This window comes from Rhinoderma darwinii, chromosome 3 (assembly GCF_050947455.1).
Source record: "Rhinoderma darwinii isolate aRhiDar2 chromosome 3, aRhiDar2.hap1, whole genome shotgun sequence".
Taxonomy (NCBI): domain Eukaryota; kingdom Metazoa; phylum Chordata; class Amphibia; order Anura; family Rhinodermatidae; genus Rhinoderma; species Rhinoderma darwinii.
The window spans coordinates 202788502-202806639 of record NC_134689.1 but is presented as its reverse complement, the minus strand read 5'-3'; the positions used below and the strand labels follow the sequence as shown (position 1 = coordinate 202806639).

The window sequence follows — 18138 nt, the reverse complement described above, 5'->3', positions numbered from 1 at the left end:
TATACGGGTAATAGGTACTTTTGACTCCGCGAACAAGGAGATAAAAGAAATCCTGCAGAGATACTGGGGAATCCTGAAAGCTGACCCCGACATTGGGAACTTGGTAGGAGACTCTCCTCTCATCACATATAGAAGAGGGCGTAATGCGAAGGATCGATTGGTACATAGCCACATGAGTGCGCAGAATAAAACAAACACCTGGCTAGACAGGGGGGTAAGTGGAAGCTACAGATGTGGCTCATGCAAGGCATGTGCCTCGATTATGTGTAGTAAGAACTTTAAAAGTACCAAGACTGGAAGGGTCTTTGAAAATAGATCATACATCAACTGCAAAACCAAAGGCATTGTGTATCTGATTACTTGTGGTTGTCAACTACAGTACATTGGCAAAACCAAGAGGGAGTTTAGAAGGAGGATCAGGGACCACATAGGTGACATCAGGAGAAAGGAAGATACTCCGGTGTCTCGGCATGTCTGGGAATGCCATCATGGAAATTCTCTTATTCTGAAATTTCAAGGGATTGAACATGTTAAACCGACAGCGAGAGGTGGTGACCATGACAAAAAGATCCTACAAAAAGAAGCACAGTGGATCTATCGCATGCAGACCATCAGTCCCTCGGGTCTAAATGAACAGATTTCCTATGCGTGATTTCTTTAATTAGGAACCATCAATCTCTTACACTTTACACCATCCACAGTAGAGGTGTGGTTCATGTGCGGTTTATATGCGGTTCCTATGTCTTATTCAGGCGTTAATCGTTAGTCTGGACATTGTTCAAGACATTTCGCCTACATCATCGGCCCTCAGTATTGTTGTTCTTTAATACGACCATATGCCAGAGGTCTAGTACATCTATTATTTATGGGCAGTGTTTTGTGTGCATCCCCAAGGTGATTTTGATATGCTATTATATTTATGTGACTCACCATTGTATCAGTTGTAGGATCTTAACCAAACAGATTCTTATTTAGTATTAATCATTCTATACTTACCCGATGTATCTTTCTTCCCCAGCATGTATTTATATCCACTTCAGGATCTCCAGGGTTACCTGGGACGCTATGTCGTCCAACTTCACCCTGATTGGCGAGGCTGCAAGGAGGCTCGCCGCAATCTGGATACGTCACTTGTGACGTGTCTACTCGGGATTGGCGGCGGGTCGGCAGCCACGTCAGTGGAGGGGGAGGGCTCTAGCCCTTCACATGCTCCCAGCCTCGCCGGCTCGTGTGTGGCCATCTGCATTAGAGTCGTGCACGAGCCGGGAGGTAGAACGCCTGTGCTAACCGGCACACAATCTTAAACAATCCCTGATGATTTATCACATCCAACAGTGATATTGAAACGTGTAGGGTTGGAATTAATTGTTCAGCAAGTGGTCTTAGAGCTGTATCATATAAAAGGAGATATCGGTCTGCAAATAGGACTGTGGATAGACCCTTTCTCTCTGACCACCTGCTTGAGCTGGGCTGGAACAATCTTTTCAGCAAGTGGCTTCAGGGCTGTATAGTATAAGAGGAGATATCGGTCTGTAAACAGAATTTTCAATAGACCGTCTCCTATCCCTGACCACTTGTCTGAGCCTGTACATATGTTTATCTGGGCTAGCTACATGAGCCAATTTTTTATATTCTATCAATAAAATTAACTTTTAATCGTTCTAATCAGGCAGTAAACCTACATTATATGGTACTTTAAATGGTGTCAATAGAAAATACAACTCCTCCATCAAAAAATAAGCCCTCACACCACTCTATTAACGAAAAAAGAAAAATGTTATGGCTCTTGAAAGGCGGGGGGTGAAAAATGAAAAATGATGGATCAGTCCTGAAAGGGTTGATTAATTTCTTATGAAAAAAACCATTATGACCACATGTGGGGTATTGCCGTACTCAGGAGAAATTGCTTTACAAATGTTGGGTGGCTTTTTCTCCTTTATCCTTTGTGAAAATGAAAAAATTCAAAATTTCAGGGCCTAATTCTAATAAATTCTGCAAAAGACCTGTGGGGTCTAAATGCTCACTATATGCCTAGATAGATTCCTTAAGGGGTATAGTTTCCCAAATGGGGTCACTTTTGGGGTGTTTCCACTGTTCTGGTCCCTCATGGGCTTTGCAAATGCGACATGACACCAAAAAAACATTCCAGCTGAATTTGAGCTCCAAAAGCCAAATAGCGCTCCTTCCCCTTTAACCCCTTAACGCACCATGACGTAACTGTACGTCAAGGTGAGCAGTAAGTTCGCGCACCTTGACGTACAGTAACGTCAGTGCTATGACAGTTAACCGCCGCACGGCGCTACACCGCAGCGGCGGTTAACTGTGCAGGGTGTCAGCCCTGCTCTCCCCGTTGCCGATCAGCGCTGATATCGGCAGTTAACCCCTTAATTGCGGCGCTCGATTTTGAACGCCACAATTAAGGTCTTTAGCGCCGATCGGCAGCCCACATGTGAAATCACGGGGGCTGGCGATGGTACCCATGGCAACCGGACGCCAGACAATGGCTTCCGGGTTGCCATGTACAGAAGCCTATGAGGACCACCCCGAGGGTGGTCGTCGTAGGCTTCCTGTCAGTGTGACTGTCACGTCACAATGACAGTTGGAATGCATTACACTACGTGTGTAGTGTAATGTATTCCAGCAGCGATCAGAGCTGCAAGTCTAAGTGTCCCCTAGTGGGACAAGTGAAAAAAGTAAAAAAAAAGAATAAAAATGTTTTTAAAAAAGTGTAAAAATAAAAGTTCTAAGTGATATAAACAAGAACTGCTTTTTTTCCTATTATAAGTCTTTTATTATAGGAAAAAAATGAATACGTAAAAAAAAATTACACATATTTGGTATCACCGCATTCATAACGACCCCAACTATAAAACTATAATATTATTTTTCCCGCACGGTGAACGCCGCATAAAAAATAAACGAAAAACAATGCCAGAATCACTATTTTTTGGGTCACCACCCCTCCCAAAATATACAATAAAAAGTGATCAAAAAGTCGCATGTACGCCAAAATAGTACCGATACAAACTACAACCCGTCCCGCAAAAAACAAGCCCTTACACAGCTTTTTTGACTGAAAAATAAAAAAGTTACGGCTCTCAGAATATGGCGACACAGAAAATTAAATTATTTTCTAAATAAGTTATTTTATTGCGCAAACGCTGCAAAACATAAAAAAACGTATATACATATGGTATCGCCGTAATCGTACCGACCCGCAGAATAAAGTAGAATAGTCATTTATAGCCCAGGGTAAACGCCGTCAAAAATAAATAAAAATCATTGTCAGAATTGATGGTTTTTGGTCACCTGGCTTGCCGAAAAATTCAATAAAAAGTGATCAACAAAATCGCATGTCCCCCAAAATGGTACCAATGAAAATTACAGATTGTCCCGCAACAAATAAGCCCTCACACGGCTCCGGTGGTGAAAAAATAAAAAAAGTTCCGGCTCCCAGATTATGGCGATGCAAAATGTGCAGAGTGTCCAAAAGCGGATAAGATCAGGCGCCATTTATAAGTGCGACACTGGCCACAGATCTGTGGATTATTTATTTACCCCATTATTATACCCTCTTATTATGCCCCTGATGTACTCTGCCCAGCCTACATGTGCCCCCACATTATAAACTGAAATACCAGCAAAACGCCAGAGCTACTACCAAGCAAAATATGCGCTCCAAAAGCTAAATGGCGTCCCTCCCTTCTGAGCCCTACAGCTTGCCCAAACAGCCGTTTACGTCCACCGATATGGCATCGCCATACCCGGGAGAACCCTGTTAATATTTTATGTGGTATTTGTGGCACAAACTGGGTACAACATATAGTGCACTAAAATGACACATCAGTGGAAAATTTTAATTTTCACTCTGCACCATCCGCTGCGCATTAAACCCTTCGCGCACCATGACTTAATAGCATGTCGTGGTGCAGGGGGTTATATATGGAGCATCTCACGCGCTGAGCCCGCGCCATACGCTGCAGGTGTCAGCTGTGTATTACATCTGATACCCGGGACTAACGGACAGAAACAGCGATCACGCTGTTACAGGAGCCTGTAAAAATCACAATATACTGCAATACATTAGTATTGCAGTGTATTCTACCAGTGATCTAACGTTCGCTGGTTCAAGTCTCCCAGGGGGGCTAATAAAATATGTAAAAACAAAAGTAAATAGTTATTATCAGTGGAAAAAATTAAATAAATATTTAAAGTCCAAAAAGAAACCCTTTTCACATTTTTTCTCTAAAGTAATGTAAAAAAATACACAAAATTGGTATTGCTGCGTCCGTAAAAGTCCAAGCTATTAGAATATACCATTATTTAACTCACACGGTAAACGCCGTGAAAAATAAAGAATTTTAAACGGCAAAATCGCGTTTTTTTGGTCACCCTGGCTCTACCAAAAAATGAAATAAAAAGTGCTCAAAAAGTCTTATGTACCAAAAAATGGAAACGCCTAAAGGGCTAAAACACTTTGTGAATGCTGTTTTGAATACTTTGATGGGTGCAGTTTTCAAAATGGGGTGACTTCTGGGGACTTTCTAATATATAAGGCCCTCAAAGCCATTTCAGAACTGAACTGGTCCCTGAAAAAATAGCCTTTTGAAATTTTCTTAAAAATATGAGAAATTGCTGCTAAAGTTCTAAGCCTTGTAACGTCCTAGAAAAATAAAAGAATGTTCAAAAAACGATGCAAACATAAAGTAGACATATGGGAAATATAAACTAGTAAGTATTTTGTGTGGTATTACTATCTGTTTTACAAGTAAATACATAAAAATTTTGAAAAATGCTAATTTTTGCTAATTTTCTCTAAATCTTGGCGTTTCTTACAAATAAATATTGAATTTAACGACGAAATTTTTTCAGTATCATAAAGTACAACATGTCACAAGAAAAAAACACTCCCAGAATCGCTTGGATAGGTAAAAGCATTCTGGAGTTATTACCATATAAAGTGACACATGTCAGATTTGCAAAAATGGGGCTGGTCCTGAAGGCCAAAACAGGCTTAGACACTAAGGGGTTAAGCCCTGTCGTGTGTCCAAACAGCAATTTATGACCACATATGGGGTATTGCCATAATCAGGAGAAATTGCTTTACAAATTATGGGAGGATTTTTCTCCTTTATTCCTTGTAAAAATTAAAAAGGTTTTAAAAAAGATTTTCATTTTAATGGCCTTATCCCACTAAATTCAACAAAAAAACTATGGGGTCAAGTTGCTAATTATACCCCTATAAAAATTCCTAGGGGGATGTAGTTTCCAAAGTGGGGTAACTTTTGTGGGGTTTCCACTGTTTTGGTCCCTCAAGGGCGTTGCAAACGTGACATGGCACCGAAAACCATTCCAGCAAAATCTGCACTCCAAAATTCAAACGGCGCTCCTAGTATAGTGCCACACCGTCCTGTAGATAGCACCACCCCCCTTGTAGATAGCACCATCACCCCGCTGTATAAAGCACCCCCTCCTGTAGAGAACAACCACCCCCCTGTAGATAGCGCCACTGTAGCTCCCTCTAGAAGCAGAATCCTCGCCCAGAGCGTTGCCGACGCTCTGACTGGGGATTCCGCTCCTAGAGGGAGTCCCTGACGTCTCTCTCTATAAGAGCAGAATCCCCTGCCAGAGCGTCAGAAAGCTTTGGCTGGGGATTGCGCTCCAGTAGAAGCCCCTTTCGTCACTGTCCATATACAGTGACTTAAGGGGCTCCTTCTAGTAGCAGAGTCCTTCGCCATAGCATCGCAAGATATCTGGCCAGGGACTTCTGTCTTGGGAGAGTCCTTGACGTCACTATTCAAATATTGACAGTGACATCAGGGGCTACTCCTGGAGCGGAATCCCCGGCCAGAGCGTTGATGACACTCTGGCAGGGGATTCCACTCTTAGAGGGAGCCCCTGACATCACTGTCCATATATGGACAGAGACGTCAAGGATTCAGACGCAGTGAAATCCGGCTGATACACGGACCGTTTTTGAAGGTGGTCCAATCACGGTCGTGTGAATCCGGCCTTAATGTCATTTATTTAAAACACCATCGTGGGGCCGGTACTGCACAGGGTCCTGCTCAGACTTCAGATACTATAATGTAAACTCTTCCCAAAGTACTCGGAGCTAAATGACTGGCCCTGCTTCAATTTAGACTGCTCTCGTCTGCAATGTCGGAGACCAGCTGAGTTGGTGACTGGCAGAGAGGGATGTACGCAGTGCATAACGGATTATAGATTCTGTTAACCTGTTCCCTGCCAGGGAACAGGTTAACAGAAGTTATAATCAATTAGGCCCCATGCACACGACTGTAGTTTTCATCCGTAATCACGGAATCCCTAATTACGAATGAAATTGTGGACCCATTCATTTTTATTGGCCACGGACACCTTTCCATATATTTACGGATGTGTGTCAGGGCCGTTGAAATGATCCACAAATGATAGAACATTTACTATTCTTGTCCAGAATTGCGGCACGGACTCGCCCATAGAAGTCTATGGGCGCTTCCGCAATTGCGAACGGCTACGAATGTGTAGCCGTCAGATCCATATTTACGAACAGTAAAAACCCTTACGGTCGTGTGCATGAAACCTTAGATATACATTTTTCCAATTATATTTCTGATAAATAAGTATTTGCAGAGGTTAAAAGTAGTGTACAATTATTATAGAAATATATGTTAAAAAGTTATTTATATAAAGAAAATAATTAATTCAATTATCTCTTGGTATTATTTTAAGTTTATTTAATAGTAGTAAGAAAATAGGGATTCAAATCGAAAATAGCCCATAGGGTTGAAAAAAATCTAGATTTAATTTTTGGGCAAAATCACGCAGCCCTAATTTCAACTAATGCCAAGTGTAATATATGAAAGTTTGTCATACATTTTATGTTAAAGTGGAGATGAATTATACTAGATACGTAGAAGCTGGCATTGTTCATTAGACTACTATACATTCTCCATTAGCTATGTGCCTTTTTAGGTGTTTTGGTGAATGCTACACTGCAAATTCCAACAGCTATTTCCTTAGGCAGTATATGAGTCTTACTAAATGTTCCCCAGTATGTGGTGGAGGAGGGCCTCACGTCAGTTTGGGGCGCCCCCATAAATGGACTACTCCATATAATAGGAACCCTTCGGCTGAGTTCACAGATACACTACGTAATAGAATACATCGTATCCGCCCTGTCTGCTGCAGGGAATTCTGGGCAAAAATGCGCACCAAATTGTGATGCAGTTTTTCGTCCGGAATGTCCGCTGCGTCTCATCCCAGGAGATTGCTGCAGCCTGTGATTGGCTGCAGTGGCGGTCACATGGGATGAAGCGTCATCCCAGGAGGCTGGCCCTCTGACGTCATCCAGGCCGGCTTCCTGGGATGACGTTTCATCCATGTGACCACCGCTACAGCCTGTGATTGGCTGCAGCTTCGGTCACATGGGATGAAGAGTCATCCCAGGAGAATGAAACACAGACTCCTAGGTAAGTTCATTTTTTTTTTAGTTCCGTTTTTGCGGCGGGATCGCTGCGAACCCGCCGCAAAAAAATGGAACAACTGGTATTTGATTCGGGATCTACATCCCCATTGAATTCAATGAGGAAACCCGCAACATATAAGCAACGTTTACGTAAAGACAATTGACATACTGCGGAATTTTAATTCCGCACCGCAGGTCAAATTCTGAGCATTTTTTCCGCTCAGTATTTACGCAGCGTGAGGATAAGATTTGTTTTACCTCATCCGCTTTGCTGCTACTGTATTTGATGTGGTTTTTCCGCAACTAGTTCCGTTGCGGAAAATCCGCTGTATTTATGCAACATGTGAACTGGCCCTTAAGCTGGGTTCCCACGTAGCGTAAACGCTGCAAAATTTCTGCAACAGAATTCTGTGAGGAAATTATGCAGCATTTACAGTAGCAGCAAAGTGAATGAGATTTAGAAAATTTCATGCCCACTCTGCGGAAAAAAATGCTGAAAAGTCCTGTGGAAAGTGTTCCGCGGTGACTTTCAATTCTGCATGTCAATTTGTGCTGCGGGTTCTGTGCGGAGATACCGCGTGTTTCGTCCATAGACTTTAATGGGGAGAATAAATTCTGCAACAGATTTGTTTTGTTGCGGTTTTCACAGCGTTTGTGCAGTAAAAAACGCTGGAAATCTGCAGGTGTACGTATACTTTGCTGTGATCACTATTTGGCCTTATTCACACGAACGTGTTATACGTCCGTGCTAAGCGTGTTTTTTACACGCATCGCACGGACCTATGTTAATGAATGGGGTCGTTTAGACTGTCAGTAAATTTCACGCAGAGTATATGCGCTGTGTGAAACTCATGACATGTCCTATATTTCCCCGTGTTTCGCGCTGGACTTCCGGGTGTCGCACGTGATTCGCGCAACATTAGTAGAAACTATGAATGAAAACAGAAAAGCACACGATCCTCGAAGTTTAACCCCTTAATGACCAGCCTATTTTAGACCTTAATGACCAAGCCATTTTTTACATTTTTCCATCGTCGCATTCCAAGAGCTATAACTCTTTGATTTTTGCGTCGACATAACTGTATAAGGTCTTGTTTTTTTGCGGGACAAGTTGTATTTTTTAATAGCACCATTTTGGGGGACATATTATTTGTTGATTAACTTTTATTAACTTTTTTTTGGGGGGGGAATAGAAAAAAAACCTGAAATTTCGCCACGCTTTTTCACGTTTTAAATCTATGCCGTTTACCGTGTGATATAAATAACACAATAACTTTATTCAGCGGGTTGTTATGATTGCAACGATACCAAATTTGTATAGTTTTTGTATGTTTTACTACTTTTACACACTAAAAACACTTTTTTTTCAATATTATTTGTTTTTGTGTCTCCATGTTTGAACAGCCGTAACGTTTTTATTGTTCCGCCGATGCAGTTGTATGAGGGCTTTTTTTTTTGCGGGAAGACTTGTCGTTTTTATTGGTACCATTTTGGAGTAGATGCGACTTTTTGATCACTTTTTATTAAAAAAAATTTAAGTCAGGATTCACAGAAAACAGCAATTTTTCCATAGTTTTTTATTACATTTTTTACGGCGTTCACCGTGCGGGTTAAATAATGTAATAGATTCATAGTCAGGGTTGTTACGGACGTGGCGATACTAAATATGCATAACTTTTTTAATTTATTTTGTTTTTTTAATAGTAAAGGAGTTTGTAAGGGAAAAAGCTGGGTTTTTCATTTTTTTCACATTTTTTTTTAAATTAACTTTATTAAACTTTTTTTTTACTTTTTTACTAGTCCCACTAGGGGACTATAATATGCGATTCTGCGATCGCTATTATAATACACTGCAATACTTCTGTATTGCAGTGCATTATGCCTGTCCGTTTAAAACGGACAGGCATCTGCTAGGTCATGCCAGAGGCATTCATTACAGGCAGACATCGGGGCCTTTATTAGGCCCCCGGCTGCCATAGAAGACACAGACACTCGGCGATCTTATCGCCGGGTGTCAGTGGGAGAGAGAGGGAGCTCCGTCCCTCTCTCCAAAACCACTCAGATGCGGTGTTCGCTATTGCGCACCGCATCTGAGGGGTTAAACATGTGAGATCGATACTTATATCGATCTCACACGGCAGAGCAGGGACGCTCCCAGCCCTCAGCTGCCTTTGGCAGCTGAGAGCAGGGAGATTTCACGGCTCCCTGCTCTGTTTACTCATCCTGATGCAGTGCCGTAAAAAGGCATATGCATCAGAATAAAGCCCGTTAGTGGGTTATTGCCACGGTCAATGTTGACAACGGTATTTAAGTGATTAGACAAAGGGAGGGAATTTGTTGCTGTGGCAGCTGGGGGCCTTGCAATGGCAACCAGGTCTGCCATACGCAGAAGCCTATTAAGCCCCACAGGCTGAGGCCTTATTTACACGAACGTGATTTTCACGCGCGTCGCACAGACCTATGTAAGTCAATGGGGCCATTCAGACATTCCATGTTTTTCACGCGTGTGTACGCTGCGTGAAGCATGTCCTATACTTTAGCGTTTTTTGCGCATCACGCACCCAATGGGTGCGTGAAAATCACGCACAGCACACGGACGAACTTCCGTGTGCTGCGCGTGATTCGCGCAACTGTTGTTCAAGAAATTAAGGGAAAAATAAAACCACCTCCTTCATTTCATTTTCTAAACATCGCGTGTTATAAGGATGCCATATGCGCGAAAATCACGCAGCCACGCACACAGAGTTTTTTGCGCACGCAAAACGCACACGTTCGTGTAAATAAGGCCTTAATGTGAGTTTTAAGCGGACAAATATAATGCATTGCGATACAGAAGTATTGCAATGCATTATATGAGCGATCAAAATGTTAAATGTTCTCATATGGGTACTTAAAAAAAATAACAAAAACAAAAGTGTAAAAAAGTTTTGGGAAAAGTATAAAAAAAATACTCAAAAATCACCTTTAAAAAAAAAAACAAAAAACTATTATTAGGTATTGCTGCATTTGTAATGACCCATACAATAAAATGAACACAATATTTATCTCAAATGGTGAAAGCCGTAAAAAAAAAACAACTGAAAAATGTCAAACATCCCAAAAAACAGAATAAAAAGTGGTAGTATGTGCCCTAAAATGGTCCCATGGAAACTAAAACTTCTCTCGTGAAAAACAAGCCCTCATAGAGCACCTTTGGCAAAAAAAAAAAAATGTTAGGGGTCTTTGAATGCAGCGACAAAAACTGTTTTTAATGGGCAAAAGTCGAAGAAGATAAAAAAAACTAGAAACATTTGGCATCTCCGTAATTGTAGCAACCAACAGAATAAATGTATCATGTGATTTAAACTGCATGGTCAACTCCGTAAAAAAAAAAGCCCAAAAAACAATGTCAGAATTGCTTTTTCCTACCTCCCCTGCATAAAAAGTTAATGAAAGCTATACTCATCTTGTAAGAAAAACAAGCCCTGATAAAACTAGTTTGACGAAAAAATAAAATAGTTATGGCTTTCGGAATGCAGAGATAAAAAATGTTATATCTTTGTCTAATATAGGCCGTGTCCTTAAAGAGGTTGTCCCACCAAAAAAACTTATCACCTATCCACAGTATATATGATAAGTCAAATAGGAAGAAGGAAGGAGGCTGGCACTGCCAAAACCGCTTATTCGGAATGGGAGTATTCAAGTATGGCTTGCTTACTATTTGGATAGTTGCAGGTAAATTGCCACGGAGTTGCTCATCGAAAGAGTAGCACAATCGGCTGAATATATTTGTAGAAGAATGATCGAGGCACTCACCGAAGCTGAGCTCTGGGCCTTGAGAAAGCGTGTACGCACGTGAAACGGCCGTAGGCAATTCCACATCCTGACCAAGATCTCTTTGTAATAAAGAAATTGTTTGCCAGCTTCGGTGAGTGCCTCGATCATTCTTCTACAAATATATATATGATAAGTGTTTGATCGCTGGGGGTCTTAATGCTCGGTCCCCCACCGATTTCGAGAACAAGTGTCCCGAGTCCCCTGTTTGAATGGAGTGGCGGTCACGCACGCGTACTGCTTTATTCTTTCTTTATGGGACTGACAGAAAAAGCGGAGTGCTGTACTCGGCTATCTTAGTCAGTCCTATGGAGAATGAATGGAGCAGCAGCGCACATGCGTGACCGCCACTACGTTCAAACAAAGGACTCGGGACCCCCATTCTCATGATTGGTCGGGGTCCAAGCAGAGGGACCCCCAGCGATCAAACGCTTATCACCTATCCTGTGGATAGTGTTGGGTTAATCCCTTTTACTAGGTTGATAGAAGGACATTCAAATGCCTTACAGGGGTCGTCTAAACCAGATAACCCATTTAAAGGGCATTACAGTCGATAACATTCACTGGATATGTACATTTTAGATTATGATGGTCTGATCACTGCGGCCCTTGCAAAACACTACAGTGGAGGACCCCAGGCTGCCGACCCACCCTTTCATAGAGTTGTATGGAGTGGGCATGCTCTACCACTGCTCCATACAAATGCCTCCTCATCGCAGTTATGCTGTTGGAGGTCTGAGTGGCTGGACAAAGAAAAGGCACTTGCCAACCAGCTCTATAGGTAGTGAGATCACACAGGTGCACGAATGCAGGAGGTTGGGGTTCCAAGGAAGATATCCAAGTAAATGAGAGGAATGTCCAGCAACTCCATGTGATAAAAAAAATCTGTGACTGTCCAGCAACTCTCATGTGAGTCTCAGACTTACATAGAGAAACTGGCTTCCGGTCCACACAAAAGACGCTGTGTGAATCGGCGAGTCAGTTTACAGATAACGTGACTGCACGGAGGAGACGAACGGAGCCTGCGTTTTGTATAATAGACTCTCTGTGAGCAAATAAATATCATTTAGATGTACAAGATGCCCATTACAAACGGGCAAAGAAATAGAAATGTTAATGGGAGTTCTTTAATCTCGCTGGCTGTAATTTAAATGCATATTCAGTAAGGGTAAACAAAATACTGCGTAATATAGGTTAGGGTCACATGTAGTGGCCAAAAACACGCTGGTATGCGGTTTCACAACAAATCGGCAGACTTGTCAAATTAATTGATAATGGTCGTGCGGTTCTGCAGATAAAACTGCTATTTACCTGAAAAACTAGTCAGCCATTCACAATCAGTTTAAAAGCTGCGTGGATTTACGGTAAAACTGCATATTAGAGCATTTCCAGCTGCGCTATGGCCGCTACGTGTGAACCAAGCATATACCTTTTTCCTAATTTATCGCTTTCTTAGTTACAAAGTCTTTTTCTTTTGTAAAAGAAGAATGGAAGGTGTATTTTGATAGTGATGTCAGTGAGGAAGGATATAACTAGCTTTAGCTGCTTGGCTTTAAAAACAAAATAAATCTTTATCGTGCAGCATGGAACATAACTTAATAAAAAGACGAAAACAAAAAGGTAAGACATTTTATTTGCACTCCTGAAATACATGCCCTAAAACTTTTTGTTTACATATCAGATTATACTCATTTACTTACTTCTTTCCTTCTTTTCGGCTATTTTATTTATAACGTGCAGATTAAGTAGATCTAAACTGAGTGATGCTTTTTGAGGACATGAAGACTCTAACAGTTTCATTTTAGATTTCATCTTCTTCTTTTCAAAGAATTCCTGGAAGAAAACGCTCACAATACTTATTTTTAGGATTATATTTTTTAAATGCATTGCCTGATCACAACAACCCCTTTTTGAAATAGAGCTGGCCTGGATAACAGCTGATTGCCAGGGGTTTGGCTGCTGAAACTCCTAGTTATCAGCTATTATCGCCAGGGAAATCTGCAGTCAGTTAAACATTTCTTTCACTAAGACAGGACAATAGAGAGAATCTTTAACCCACTGGTCTGAAACGCGTAATCGTGGTCCCGGGATTTTTTGTTTTAACTTCCTTGTTTTAAATATGACCAAATAAACCTTATAGCTTTTACTTTGAGTGCTGGATATACCTTCACTATACACCACTATTGCCTTGATTACCTGCTGTCGACACAGGACCAGTTTGGGAATATCTACGAGCGCCTGCAGCACTTGGATTCATTCACACCAACTTGCATCAACAAAACGCAATAGAAACGCAGTGGAAATGCAACAGAAACGCAGTGGATATGTGGTGAGCAAACTTTTTGTAAAACTTCCCCTATTTTTGTACTCAATAGAGAGAATCTACCTGGTAGAATCTACCGGGTACCCCTTGAAAAAGCTACCGCGAAACGCGCGTCGGGGCTCCTGGCGTGGAGTTTACTTTTGGGTTATTCTTACTACACCTGGGTTGGTATAGGTTCAGGGACCGTACTTTTATTCATGGTGACTTCCTGTTCTCTGTCTAGCTCTGTACACACTGTACTTTGTTTGCTGCCATCCCTGTGCATATATTGATGGGTCTATTTTCATGTTGATGTGTGATGACATGGGTGTCTGAACCTTATGTGTGGTTTGCAGAGTTCCTCATACTATATGCACACAGCTTGTTTGACCTAATGACCCGCATTGCTGCTATATATACAGCACTTTTGTGTACATATTATTTTTTTGAATAGCCCTTCTGTTCTCTATGCCAGTGTATTTTAAATTGTCTGTTGTATTTTAGGTCCTGATGGCCAATATGTTTTTATGATTTAATGTAATAAAGGATTTATATATTTTTGCAGATACAATTTGTATTTGGTGTTATTCTTCCCTCAGTGGAGGTGTGATATGTCCTCACATTCAGCTATAGGTATTTAATGTCTATTTTATTTTTGATATGTGCGGACGTTTATTATAACGTGCATCGTTTGGCTTGTCTCAGTATAGGTACTTAATATTTATTTTGAAGAGATGTCTGCTTCTGAATCCTGGTAGTGACTAGAATAAAGCACACATTTAACATTACTTGAGAGGGACTACCAGGAAAATAACATGAGGGTTGGCGGTGTAGGTGACTGGCCTATTCCCTAGAACAAATGCAGTTTGCAGATCATAGATTCCTGCAAACTCAGTTTTGTTCTTCGGGAGGCAGCCACCTAGCACCAGCTATTGGGTAGAGTAGCACACACCTGGTAGTAGCTCTCATAAATCTTCTCTGATCTATGTCAGAGGGTCTCCAGTAGTGTTTATTAAAGGTCCATTCTGATGACCATCTAGCTGCCTTAAGGATAGAATCTAAAGAAATTCCTTTAGCCGCTGCCCTGGAGGAAGCGGTGCTTCTAATTGAATGTGCCTCAAAGATACTAGTATCTATACTTGTGCTTCACATAGCAAATATCATCCAACCCATAATGGTATTGGCTGTGGCCTTCCTAATTGGCTGTCTTGAAGTTACAAACAAATTAGTCAACTCTCCCTGTAATAGGTATGTCCTATCCAGATAAGATTTTAAGTGTCACAACACAGAGGGATGAGTCAGCCACATCTTCCAAGAGATCGATCTCTATGAGACGATTATCAATATGTGATGCCCTTCCTTTTAAAATAATGATAACCTCTAGGAGCCCTTGAGAGCCACGGCTCCACTATATGGCTCAACGTCAACTCCATTGGTCTAGCAGCCATAACGAGAGCTAAAAGACATGCTAACTTTATACAGACCCAGCGTAAAGACATACTGGAGCCACCCAATTGTCTTAAATATGTCAAAAAAGGCTCTATATCCCAAGTAGTCGAGTACTTTGGAAGAATAGGCCTGAATGCAACAGCCCCTTTTAAAAGCCTTAAGTATATTCTATTTTCCATCAGCTTAGGAATAATGACATTAAGAGCAGAACCTATCGATTTTAAAAAGTGTTAGAGGCTATACCTAAATTAAATTTTAAATTCAAGAATTCTAGCGCTGCCTACATATCTGAAGGATCCCGGACTTCTCTATATGATTCTGATCTCCAAGCTTGGAACTCAGTTATAATGGCTCGATATCTATTACGTGTCCTCGGTCTCAAGGACAAATTAATTAGGTTGATTGCCTGTGCTGATAACTCCGGAAATGAAAACAGCTGACTCTAGCAGCTATCCACATTAGTTTTGGAAGCTGTAATAGAAGATTCACTGGTCGCTGTAAACACCCCACTGTCATCCCGAATGGGAGCTTCTTCTCTACTTTCATTCAGTGTATTCTGCGGTACCACGGTTTTTATGGCCATACAGGGTATACTAATATTAACAGTGCTACACACTCCTCTTTTATCTTCCGAAGAGTTTGTGGCAGCAAGGTAGGAGGAGGGAACGTTTAAAGGTGTATTCAGTCCCTCCATGGGAAGGATAAGGCATCTATCTTCCATGATTCTGGGGATCATGTGCATGCACTAAAACGCTCAGTCTGAGCCGTGATCTCTGATGCAAGTAGATCTATCTCCAATGTCCGGAATTTCTGAATTATTAACTTGAAGAGATGGTTCTTTAGGGCAACTGTTGCCAAGGATAGTTTCTGCCTGGGGACTGCATCTGCAATCTCGTTTGTGTGTCCTGGAACACATTGCGCTCTCAAGTCTAACTTTCTGTCTATTGCCCAAGTTCAGAACTCCAGTGCTTCTGAACATAACCTCCGATCTTGTTGTCCACGTGGACCAGAATGGACTGACCGGTCGTTTTCTCCTTTACTAAAGATTGACAGACGAGTCTCGCCGCTCTCAATTATAGGACATTGATATACAGCTTTATCTCTATGCCTAACCAAGTGCCTCTTATTGCGGAGTCTAGTCAGTAGGTTCCCCACCCCATAAGAGATGCGTCTGATGTTATTGTTAAATATGCAGCGGGGACGCAAATAAAATTTGGAATAGGGTCTTTCACAGCTATAATTGCCTCTAATTCTCTCCTGACCTATAGAGGAATTCTGAACAGGCTTTTCCAAAGATTTAATTTTCTGAGATCTCCCAACCAAAACTGCATCTCTCGGCAAAGAGTGGGAGCTGTTTTGAACCCCGGTTGTAAGGCTACAACTCTTCCAATAAGTCTTGCCAGTTCTCTTGCCCTGTTTACACTGAGTTTTTTGTCACTGATTTTGATACGTTGAGGCATTTTCTCTCCCAAGTGGCTTTGAGCCGCTCACAGGAAAAGAAAGCGGCATGTCCTTTCTTGCCGCAGTTTCCACCTCTGGCCTAACATTAAAATCGATGGGAGGCAGAAAAGAACCACAGCAAAAATGCGCAGGCAAGTCAAAATCTGCCTCAAAATTCCTGAGGCAGATTCTTTCTGCCTGCAAAAAACTCTGTGTGAACCGGGCCTTAGAGAGAATATCTGTGGTGAGAATTATGCTCACTCTCTCTTTTAAGTCTAACCACTTTTCTGCTGGAACTTGTATTTGAAACATCTTTGTATCTAGGTGAAAACCTAAGAAAATCAAACTCCTTGTGGGCTGAAGGACTGACTTTTCTACATTTATGTGGAACCCTGTAGTGTAGACATTAGCATGTTTCCGTGCGTAATCAAGATCTCCTTGTCCTGATAAAATAAGTATGTCATCTAGTTATTAAACAGAGAACACCCTTTTCTCTCAGAAAAGTTATGATAGCTTTTTATTACCCTCATGAATGTATATGGGGCATTTGAGAGGCCTAACACTATTACATTCCATTGGTAAATGCGGCTTCTCCACTTTAATTGGAGGAGCTGACTGTGCTTTGGAGCAACATATATAGAGTGGAATGCATCCTTGACGTCTATCTTTAAAAGGAAAAACTCCATTTGCACAAGGAGTTTCAAATCGTCAATACTCTCTAAACGGAAAACCTTTTCCTTTAAGGACCTGTTTAAAGTTTTGCCATTGAGTACCGGTCTGACTGATCTGTCTTGTTTTTTTTATTGGAAATAAAGGGTTGATCCAGCCTTTCTGTTACGGTTAAGCTAGGTAAATCTTCCCCTCTGCTGATGCTTGTTCTAAAACAACGTCTAGACTCCTCCTGAATCTGGGTATTCGTCTTTAAAATGGAATTTTTTCCAGTGGAAGACATAAGCCACTTTTTACTATGTTTAAGACCCAAGGGTCTGAGGTAATCATCTGCCAATCTTGCAAATATGCTTTTGGCGGTATTAGAGGAATATCTCTTACCGTAATGGGATTTCTTGTTATAGGTCCTGGTATAACCATCTCTTGCTGAGGAAGTACCTTGTCCTCTGTTGGATGATCTCCAGCAAAGTGTCCCTGTTCATAATGACGGACCTGCCCTCGGGGCTTGTAGGACCGGTCCACTGTCCAAAAGGGCCATTTAAGGGGAAACGCTGGTCTCTTAAATTCTGCAAAGGACGTACTCTACATCACCCCTTTACCTCCTCAATGAATTCAGGGCTAAATAATTATAAGGATACTCATGGCTCTTAGGGGCCAAATCAGACATGCCAGCGGACATCAACCAGCGAGCTCCCCTTATATTTGTTATGTAAAGGATTAACCAATAACCACAACTGCCCTGCTAAGAGCTTTAAGTAGGGCTAGTTTGGAGGGGAGGAGGGTGTTAATATTACTCTTGCATATCATATTGCTCTCCTGTTCAGCTTTGGTCAGCATTAAATGCAAAGGTCCAGCTACGTCTGCAACCTTAAACTGTATGTTCCTCAAGGTCTATGGAGTCTGTGGAACTAGAAGCGCCTAAAAGAGACAGAAGCGCTGAATCAATGTCAGGTGCAATAAATGCCTGGATATCGGGGATGCCAATACAATTTCTAAT

General features: G+C 41.6%; 1 protein-coding gene across 2 annotated transcripts in view; it reads right to left on the bottom strand.

Annotated features, from left to right (window-relative positions):
* Nucleotides 1–18138, bottom strand: part of REDIC1 (regulator of DNA class I crossover intermediates 1) — a 243801-nt gene that overhangs the window by 172827 nt on the left and 52836 nt on the right. For both annotated transcript variants that reach the window (XM_075857251.1, XM_075857250.1), the window contains exon 3: nucleotides 12982–13114. In XM_075857251.1, coding sequence (XP_075713366.1) covers nucleotides 12982–13114 — 133 coding nt within the window. The remainder of the gene's footprint in view (nucleotides 1–12981; nucleotides 13115–18138) is intronic.